General features: G+C 39.6%; 1 protein-coding gene across 2 annotated transcripts in view; it reads right to left on the reverse strand.

Moving 5' to 3' along the window:
• plod2 (procollagen-lysine, 2-oxoglutarate 5-dioxygenase 2) overlaps window positions 1–10,830 on the reverse strand; it is a 30,628-nt gene extending 19,798 nt beyond the window's left edge. Inside the window, exons 1-3 of one of the 2 annotated variants that reach the window (XM_083935774.1) lie at window positions 10,557–10,830; window positions 10,414–10,471; window positions 513–604 (exon numbers count right to left, since the gene is read on the reverse strand). In XM_083935774.1, the coding sequence (XP_083791900.1) occupies window positions 513–548 (36 nt within the window). In that variant the 5' untranslated portion in view covers window positions 549–604; window positions 10,414–10,471; window positions 10,557–10,830. Of the gene's footprint in view, window positions 1–512; window positions 605–10,413 lie in introns of both variants that reach the window. The other variant, XM_083935773.1, reaches the window with a different exon arrangement.
• Window positions 10,831–11,213: the final 383 nt, after the last annotated feature.

Below are 11,213 nucleotides of genomic sequence, written 5' to 3' on the forward strand. Positions count from 1 at the left end.
CACCTGAGTTGCAGTCAAATAATCAGGTACCTGTTATTCTTTGTTTACTAATTTAGTCTCAGTACACACCAAGCACAGATGATCAATTTAACCAAACAAAGAATGAAAGGAAATCGACAACATTATTAACAAAGGTCTCAGTAATGGCCCAAAAAGGCTGGCAAAGTAGCTTGCAAGTATGTGTCCGCAGGAAATGAATAAAAGTGCAGCAGGGTCACACAGAGACAAAGAGGACCATGGAAATACGGGTGGTGCACTTACTCTGACCTCCAAGCAAAAAAAAACAACTGCTGGTTTCAACCACAGGAGGAAATTCTGGACCCACATTGAGGAGTATCCCTTTAAGATGGATGTTTTTGCAGCTTGCTGCACTTCATTATTTCCTTTAACAGACCTAATCAATCTTGGGAAGTGTGTGTTGAGAACATTTGGCTGCTATGTTTTTGTGAGCGTGTTAGTTAGTTAGACAAACTACACATTTGTGGGCATTTTATAATATGAGACAATCTTACCTTTACAGTGTACTTGAAATAGTTTGCAGACTGCATAAAGCGGAGGAAGCCATCTGTTTCTTCTGTTGCAACAGTTAGGACAAGCAATTTTTCTGCAAAAGAAAGAAATAAATGTTCACAACCGTTTTTTATGGGACTCATAAAGTTATCACATTTTTTTTTTGTCTACCAAAGTTTAGGGATGTGCAGAATTACTCTTGTGGTGAAAGAATGTGGCATTTTAAGTTGTGAATTTAGAGGACATTCTTGGCTTCAATTGAAGGATATCCACAGATATATGTCAAGTGTTTGATAATTATATATGATCGCAAATTCTGTGAACCAAGTTCCTTGTAAACCTCAGACCTATGTCAACAAACTGGTAGCTATTTGGTTTAACAGTCTAAACCTAGATCTCAAATTAGGAAGATCTACTGTAGTTTGGATTTTATTCAAAAACAGAAGCATATTTTCATTTCTCTCTCCTTGGGTTTGAATAACTACCACAAACCTCCAGGACATTTACAGTCGCCATGAGTGCTGAAGTCTGAGGTTGATGGAAAGGTTAGACCAAATACAAATTAGCACCATAGCCTCATATGAAGCTAGAGAGAGGTAGACTACACCCACTAAGCTAGTTTCCTTGTTCTATTATGTTTTGTAAAACTTACTGGGTGGAGCCTTGATTAGAAAGGATGCGATATGTGATTTTGAGCCGAGGAGGGAAAAATCCTGGATCTCTAAGTCTGATTCATAGAACTATTATTGTATGAAGGGGGGATACTCATTCATTTGGAGCTTTCAAAAGATCATGCTGCATGTTTCGTGCTAGTAGTCAGGCAGGCCAACAAAAAGTTAATGGCATTTTTATATAGTTTTATAGGATCACTTGAACACTTATCCTGCTTTTTATGTTTCATGAACCAATCTGCCTTCTATTTAATATACAGCACTACGTTCCATTAAACTACAGTAAATGATTTATTGGAAAAGCAGTATTAGAAGTATTAAAGAGAACATAGCAGGGCCCTATATAGGGCCCAACAGTAATATATACAGTACATACATCGTATATACATTGAACCAGAAAATCAGTTTCTGTGGATGACGAAAGTCAGACACGGATTAAGATTCCTGATAACCACTTTTTTTTTTTACTTTCTTCCTACACCAGAGTAACTAAACAAACCCTGAGGGCATAGAATAGGCAAGGTCCTATTCTACATTATTATTTGACTTAACCCTAACCCTAGCACCATCAAAATCACCCGTCTAAGTACATTACAAGGAGCCTCCTTGCATTTCTTTTCCATCCATTTCCTGTTAATGTGACTTAGCCATTCTCTCATCCCAGTCTAGTCTGTGGCCCTGTCATCGCTCTAATAGCCATTCCAGTACTCCTCTGACAGAGAGGTTCTGTTACAGGTTGGAAATAGTTTACAGTCTGCCTCTTACCTTACAAAACAACGTGAGTTTTAAATTAAGCACCGCACAGAGGAAAGGCATGCCTATTCTGAGGCCCAGGTGTGTTCTTGTTCTTGGCTTGGCATGATGAAGCATATTACAGGGGTTAGTATCTCCCACATTTGCGAAACACATTTTCTAGCAATTAGATATGCTAAATGTAGTGTTAATGTATGAAGAGCAATTTGGCTGGCAAAAATATGTTTTCATAAATCAAACCAGACACGGAAATCTTAGACAAAGCTAGGGGAAAAGGTGAAAATACATATTACTGATATTGTTTAAATATGGGGATAATCGCACACACTGTCAGACAGTTTCTCCTGGAAGCCATTCATAGTGTTTCACACACGAAAAGTACCACAAATCGAAAGACCGAACTTGAGAGAGGAGTTCAGAAGTCAAAGAAATGTCCCCTTAATCTAATTCAGGAAAGGTGTGGGAGGAGGGTGTCTCCAGACCTATTAGACCATCCAGCAAGCAGTTCTCAGAGTGCCTCAAGAATTTTCTGTCTTCTTCTTGGCAATTTTTGGAAACCTCCAGGAAAATGATCTGTTACATAATGCTGTGATTAAAGCCAAGTCATATGTTTTGTATTTCTTTTTGCAATGAAGTCAGTTCATTTTAACCAGTAGCTCTGTTTTTATTTGTGCAGCCAGTGTCAGTGGTGTGATGCATGTCACTGTAGGATGCCCTTCTCTATTCAGTTAGTATGACTTGCCTATTTTAATTTTATAAATACTTAAAGCTGCAGTCGGCAAGTCTGGCAGATCCAGTTGACTCAGTCAAATTTTGAATGTTTGCAACTCTCACGCTCCTCCCCCACTACCACCAAGATTCACCAGATTCCTGTGAACAGGCCTGTGGCTCCTCTCATCGATGAACAGCATTGGGTAAACTCTACATGGAGGTAGGCTGGCTAACTTACTTATAGATAGCAACTGCTAATGTCATTGAGCGTATGCCTAGCTTGAGATGTGTGCCTGTCATATTGTAACATGCACAAGGGGGGATCTGTGGCGCATGCACAAACTGTGAACTTCGCCAAGTGGACAGGATGATATGGGCGCGGTGGATTTTTGTAAAACAAACAACAAGTTCTAGGTGCACGTAGAGGCATGGGGCATAGTGTCGGCTTCAGTGATTATGATCAAACAAATGTTGCCAACTGCGACTTTAACTATCAAGGGCTGCGGTTTTGCACGCACATAGATCACACAACACTGTCTTGCCCGTGATGTCAGGGAGATATTTGCTGGATAAACAGGCTGACAGCTTACAAATGACCCCTCAGTGACTTTGCTCTGACGTTATAGAACAACACGCCCTACAGGTCATAAACATGAAGGCCACATGAATGCATCCCAACAAGCAAGCTCCTAGTTATGTATGGTCTGGGATGCAAACCAACTTTGACTTAAAATAGATGAGACGGATACTTTTATTTCCTAAACTGAACTTCTTGTTCAAACACGTCAGCAAATCTCTTTCATGGCTTTTCCAGACACGATTTGTGGTGGGAAAAAACGCTTAGAGATCACAGTGGCCTCATGATAACTATGGCGGGAAACCATGACTGGGAATTGTGAGATTGTTGCCAAATTCAACACAAAGTACCTTTGTACCATGATCTACCACCAGTTCTTTGCCAAACCAAGGCCATGCATTCATTTTTTATTTGACAATATACGGATATAAGTAAAGATTTTTAATGGGCTTTCCATCACCTTCAATTTTGCACAGTATTCTGAGAAAGATTGTTAAATTGCACATCTTACTATGGATCACTGGCTAAAGGTGGCCAAGTGCCGAGGTACCGATTTTATACTGAAAAAGTAGCAGATTATTCATTACATCATCACACATGCTACGTCTTATAGCACATCTTTTGAAAATCAGGATTTTGGGGCATTAAACTCGACAAATTGGTCACCTTGACACTTTATGTCCAGAACATTTCATGAGATATACCTCAAGAATCCTTGATCTCACAAAGTTCCATCATCCATCCACCAAGCATTGTATTTACTGTTGCCAATTTTTCTCCAAATTAATCAATAAACTTTTTTTTCAGTTTTGAAAATAAAAAAAACAAATATCTGAATTCCAAAATTAAAAAACGAATACCTACCCAACGACCGAATGTCAGAATAGTGGAATATTCAGGTCCAGCCCTAATTGTCTTGATGATTGACTGCCATTTAGAAATGGTCAGAAGTCTCAAGACCAACCTGAGAATGTGCCCTTTTCATGCAACATGCAGTGTGTATATTATATCTGTTCATAAGGATGGCTTGTCACATACTACTTCATTGTTCAAATTATACCAAAGGAGAGAAAAAAGGGACTATCCTTGTTTAAGGATAACAGAAGAACAAATCTACCTTCCAATCTAAATACAAAATTGAATCCAAATTTACAGGCATTTGATGTGTTTTTAATGTAAATGACATGATGACTTACTGTATGTATAACTGAGAAACAGATGGCAACACTCAAAAGGTGAGGATTTCAAACAGCCTCAGTTTTGGAGTGTCCAGTCAGAGTAAACAGCAAGCTTCGCTGTCAGTACTGTATGAATAACACACAGGAGAGGAATGCAGCTCATACAGTGCTGCTGTAACTCTTCTCGAAGAAAGGCAAGGTCTTTCTTTCTCTCACACTTACACTGTACCACATGGGACTAGACGTCTAGGTAAACTTTCACACTTGGATGAACAAAGGTTCTGACTCACTGGCTGGGGCTAAACGGCAGAACGGAAAGCGGAATCATGGGAATGGGCCCCTGCCTTGAGAATAAGGATCTTTGAGGAGACAGACCTGGACAGAGAACACAAAACCCTGTTTCTTCTATTTTGGTCATCCAAGTAAACAGTGTTCACAGAGGGTGTCGTAGTAGTTAAATCAATAGCCCGCATTCCTTCGTCCTCTATTTGGCAGAGCTGCCTCTAATCTCCAGGTAAAGCAAAACACTGTGAGATGGAGAAAATACAAGCTACAACTAAATAAGACATGATTCATACTTGCAAGGATTGCCCATTATTGCTTAATTCTGTTTTTCCCCATTTTTATATAACCCAATATGCCATGTCTGAACCTGGAGATTTGCCTGAGGATGAGCACCCTCCTGAAAAGCCAGCCCTCATCATACAGGATGTTAACTTTGAATCAAGTCAGTGAACTGAAATAATGAAAGAAGACACCACTACCAGGGTATATGGAGAGTGGCAAGACATTGTTTAATGGGCTGCATGCATGTAACAGACTCCTAGGCATTTCTTCATATTCATGGATGGGCCTTAGCCTTTGAGCTGTGCCAGAACCTCAGCAGCAACGTGCACTGCCACGTTGAACAGAAACCCCTCATTGTATCACTCAATTTAACAAACACCCTTTCCCTCCTAGAGACTGTTTTCTCTAAAAGGGAATGTTGTGGAATTTTGAGCCAGGTTGCATAAGAATTAATCTATAGGAAAAATAACATTGGTTTATGATGTTGGTATATAATGCACAGTTGATGTTTGCATAGTTTGGCCACCTCAGCGAGCTATGCGAATTGAGACAGACCCGTCACATGTCTCAACTAAATGAAAGGTAATACCTTTGCAGAGAGAAATTAAAAGGCAAATAAGTCAGTGGCCTAATTTTAAAAAGCATCTTGAAGAACTAAAGTGTAACTTAAGACACACTCACAAATTTGGGCTAAATTTAGAAACAAAAAGTGAATATAGGTCCTCAGAGACCTGCATAACATTTCTCAGTCATTCACATCTCACATTTCACCTCTCATCCAAGAGGCTTCGTCAGTTCATGTACGCATCTGACCAGGCTGGGACAGATGGTCAGACGGTCCATCAGGTGGTCAGATGGTCAGATGCCACCACCAGTTCAGATGCGTACATGAACTGATGTCTCTTGGATGAGAGTGAAACGTCTTCCTAGTCCAGTTGCTTTTGACTGAAATTGCTTTGGGGATAACGATGACCTGGACAAATGTTATAAATATTATCTAAAAGCCAGAAGCCCCTAGACCTTCAGATATTCCTTTTTGCCTAAAGCAGCTTTACTGCTATAGGTTAGTACTCCATGTGTTTGTCATTAGCCATAGTCACCTTATTTGATGGATGGATACACAAGTGACGAGTAAGCCTAATGCTCACAGGTTGGTTAGTCAGACATTATTTTTGCTGTCCACAACTAAAATAAAGTTTGTTTTCTTTTGACGTTTCAAAGTCACCATAATTGATAAAATCCATGTCCATAGCATGAGCCGAACAGTGCATCTGCAGAAAAAGCCTGTGTTATCAATTACACGTCAGACCACAGGCACTTCAGCCTTGGACGTGGCATGATGTCACCAGCTTTTGGCCAGGAAGCAGTTTGGTAGTGCTGTCATCACACATCATTTTAAATCGATAATTGCTTATTTATTTTACCTTACAAAAACAACTATAATGCAGAAAGAAAAAAAAAACATCTGGTATATGTCATGCAGTGCTCTTGTCAGGAGTGATGATTACAGTCAGGACAGTCATCCTTTGTTGGCCACAATCTGGTATTACTGTAGAGCTTTAAATGCTGCACTGTTAATAGGGATAGAGTCCTTGTTAAATTAAACCTAATGCATTTAGAGGCTAACAACTTAGGTTTAAGCAGTGCATGTTTATTTTTTTGTGCTGAAATTGCTGTTAATAGAAGGTGGAACACATTTTTATGATATAAGCTATTATATTGTGATTATATTTCCTGCAAAGCGGATATGAGCCAAGCATTTTAATGCACAGCCACATGTTGTTTCTTTGAAACTGCTCCTGCTTCTCTACCTGGAAAATGAATTGAAATTTATTTAAAGATAAGCAGTGAGCTGCTACCTAAATTCATGGTCTGGCATCTACATGTTCCCCTCAGCTAGCGGATTTATTTGGAAAGGCTTCAATGTTTACTAAATACAAACTGAAATTGCTGGCTCTTAAAAAGACGGAGAAAAACTTTACTTTGAAATGGTGTTCTTGGATTAGCTACTATGTATCAGTTTACAATCACCTAAAGCAATAACCTCAATCATTTTCATAAAAGTAAATGTCTTTGTTGTTTTTTGTGTATTGTAGTGATTCAAACAGGGGCCAGTTTCCAAGTAAAAAGCTGTATGAGTCTGACAAGTATGTGGCAGTTTGACCGGTACTTCCTGCCAGCTGTATTAATTTAAGATTGAGCTACTTTGACAGCATCATCATTTAAAGGAGTTGCTAAGTAACACAATGGGATGACTGTACTAGTCCTGGCAACCTACCCAAAATGTCATCTGTTTCATTATCTCTGAGGAAGACATTGCATCATGGGAACTGCCCACCTGCTATCCTGCTGATCATATCTATTTGAGAGTTGGCAGAATACCTCAAACATACAAGAAAATAGAGACAAAAAAGCAGACAACACAACACATATTTGACTGAAAAGGAGGCACAGAATCAACCTTGTGGTGATATAGTGACAATGTTCTAAGACTTGATTGCAGGCTTGGCCTGCCAACAGGGTTTGTTAGTTTGTTAGACTGGAATTAAAGGCACTATAGAGCACTTTACACTGAATATGAGACAAGGACAACTTTAGGTGGAGTTTCCTTTTCTTCTCTTCCATAAAAGGATCCCTGCTGACACTTCAGTGTTGTCTGGGAAAGTCTAATCATAAGACATCTCTCCCACAGAACAGTGGAGCAGACCAGATCATATTGAGTAATGGAATGGAATTGAGTCTCCCACACACACCCTCATCAAAAATGTGTTCTTGTAACTACCAGGAATGCAAAAGTTCTTTCAAAGTAAATAATGTCAACATCCGCTATTGTTGATATAAATCACCTAATCTTTTACTGTCTTCAGATAGTGGCATCTTGGTGATCAGACTTCATTACCAATCAGTTGGACTAAGGACACAGAGGTTAATCGGTGGAGTGGCTTTCCGATGTCCATTTTACTCACTGGGACACCAATATTGTAATGATTCTGAAAAGCACCTCAGTGGCTTAGACTCACACCACTAGAGCTGCATGTCAATCTAATATGTACTCAATCAGAAGTGCTGTCTACATAGTTAGTCAGACATAAGTGAAAGGCACCTTTTAGGTGGCTGGACAGTGGGGGGTCTACGTCTGCAAAATTTTGTAACTTTCCAAAACCAACAAACAGCCACGTCCGCTGTTCAAAGTGTCTGGATAGGTGTGCTTAGGTAAGAGACAAGCAGAGCTCTTGCAGTTTTACTTCCTCTGTTAGTTTTTTTGCTGCTGAGTTGCACTGTTGGCGTCTGTGCTTCAACCGTTGGAGAGGCGTTGTGGTCTTAGAGAAGAGTTCTAAGAATTTACATGAATTCACAAAGAAACACTCTCTTTACATATCAACTTGCATGGGTGGCATTCCCTACAAATCAGGACATTTAAATGCATGTAAAGACAATATTTTTGTATCCTTTTTATTGGGTGCTTGCTAACCACTATTTCTGCTTTGTCATATTATGTCACTATGATTACCAGCATTGTGCCCCATCTATTGTTAAAGGATGTTGCTCTTAAATAGCATGTGCAACTTGTTCTATTTGATTTTGATTTGCATTCTAAAGGCCATTAATTAGACCCAACATGATCCTAGCAAGAGAGCAGTCACTTCACTTTTCACCACGATACTCTGCATTCTTCTGTCTTCAGCGAAAGAAAAGAAAGTGAAAACTGGATGAAAAGGATGACTCATCAAATTGATATTCCACACTTTTAGCACCTCTAATAAACAAGTGATTCTAAAGTTACGACCCACACAGGCCTCAAAAAGGCTGATAACTGCTGTACTGGAGGGATTCAGCACTATGTTCCAGTTTATAACAAATGGCTTCTATTTGGATTAGAAAAAGAAGAAAAAGAAAAAAATCATATGCACTACATTCAAAATGTTGGCATATAATGTATACTGCAATGCATCATACCATGGCATGTGTTTTGAGTCTTATGCCTCAAAATGAATGGATGTACTGTAACACAATAAACTATGCATACATCGGCTGCATAAACTGTTAATTGAAGAAGTTGTCAGTAGAAGTACTTGCCAGTGCCCATTTTAGTGCATCAAAAATATTTTTAATACTTAAAGAATGATTTAACATGAAGCATTTACAAATATGAGTCTAGGTCACGCACACTAAGGGAGTTATTTGCCGAAACATCTGAAAATGATAGCAATGCAACATAGGGACAACTCAGAAAAAAAAATAATTTGAAATATCAACCTTTTTTCCTACTGAAATCATGAATCATGAATAATATGTTCATTGCATGCAGTTTGCATGATCATATAAAGAATGAAAGCCTCCGTTAAGAACATCAAATTGACCTCAAATTCCATTCATGAGAGATTTAGTAGATTTACTGTAGTGTGTTCATCCCAACAGGGGTGTACTAACAAGGCTTTCATAAGCAAACATTGTAACCCTTGTAAAGTTAATGTGGCTTCTGTGTGGCAGACCCCCAGTTAGTCCAGAAGACAAAAGTAGCCTGTGGAGACTGAAGGCAGCTGTTGTGCCCTGATAGTAGACTGCCTCCCCCAGCAAAATGCGTCATTAAAAGTACCAGATTTCCAACTTAACATACACATAAGCCCGCAACACTTATGACACCAACACTGGTTTAAAGAAAACACATGTACCCACTTTACAAGATGCCCTGTGACTGTGAAAAGAGCTGTGTTTAACTGAAATTATTTTAGGGTAATTTAGAGCAATCTAGCAATGGGGACATGCCAACAAGTCAATAAAACTATGACACAATGGGGTGCTTTAGAGCATACATCTAAACCTATATGTACTTGGCTCTGCCCAATGAACCTTCAATTATTACAGGTTTACAACTGCTTGAGTTTCTCAAGCTGATAATCGCTTGTTTGCTATTAAAATCAAATACTAAGGGATTTATTGCGCATTCTGATTCATAGTCAACCTTGACCTATAACTGATTAGTAGATTTTTCTGGTTTTCATTCAAGTCTAAATGCAAAGCAAGCGTCAACAAGTGAAACCCTCAAATACTTCCTTCCTATAGGTTAGGCATTTCTCACACTTTTACTGCCTGACTTTTGTGTGTAAAAGCCGGGGCTCAGCGCTGCCAAATAAAATTAGGATGGTGAGAAACCGCAGACGTTTCTTTTGTGTCGGGCACTATCATGTAATTTTACGCACCAACATGTGTTGCCCCTGACATATTCAGATTTACGCACGGGGAGACACGGGCATGCAGTCTGCGCCTCCTGTAAAGTGACAGCATCATTAGAGCAATTGAGTAATTCAATATCACAGTTAGGATGACAGCTCTGAAAGAGCCACAAGATGTGTTCGATCAAATGTGGAATAAACAGTGATGTAGTTCCATGCGTTGTACAGAATGTACAGTATTTGAGTTCGGGCAGGAGAAAAAAGTTTCTTACCATTAGGAATAGGCGAGGGAGCTTGAGGTGTATCAGTAGCGTAGACACAGTTTGCAAACTTCATCCAACATGAAAACACAAAACAAAACTTGAGGTACTCCATTGCTATTATTGCGCGTGTTCCCGGACAATTGTGCGTGTACCTCACAGCCCGAAAGCAGCGGTCTGGATCAGCCCTGCAGGCTCGAAATGCACGCTCTCGCGATAATAAAATAATCAAGAAAAAAAAAAGTCCTCCAACGGATATGAAGTTTTCTGGACGAGCAGCACTGGGGACAGCTTGTGCTCCAGGGAGGCGTCGTTTATTCAACGGAATTACAGAGCAACAGGCGGGGCTCCTTAATTGCATCTGCAGCCACTTGAGTTCCCGGTGAAGTTGCAGCTCATGAAGAGAAGTGGAGAAAAGACAACGGTGTTCACCCCCGACACAGGGACGTCCTGCGCGAAAGTGTGATTAGGCACAGCACTATTTAAACCCCCCACCCCTTTACTGTTGCACATCCCTCCCCTCGTCCCCTCCCCGTGTGTACCCAGCGCCTGTCTGACCAACACTACTCCCCTTATCTACCATGCTCAGAAGAGACGTTTCATACAGCCTCATAGGTGCTAACCATGGAATAAAACGATAAAAATCACATTAAAAATGTGGTAATGTTCAGTATACTGTATCAGGCTTTATTGTATATTTGTTTTTTTTATATATTTTGATATATGTGGGGCCATATACATACATACATATACACATACAAATACCAGGGTGTAAAAACACTTAGTTGCAGTAAGTAATTCAAAAACAAAAT

This window comes from Echiichthys vipera, assembly GCF_963691815.1.
Source record: "Echiichthys vipera genome assembly, chromosome: 21".
Classification (NCBI taxonomy): domain Eukaryota; kingdom Metazoa; phylum Chordata; class Actinopteri; order Perciformes; family Trachinidae; genus Echiichthys; species Echiichthys vipera.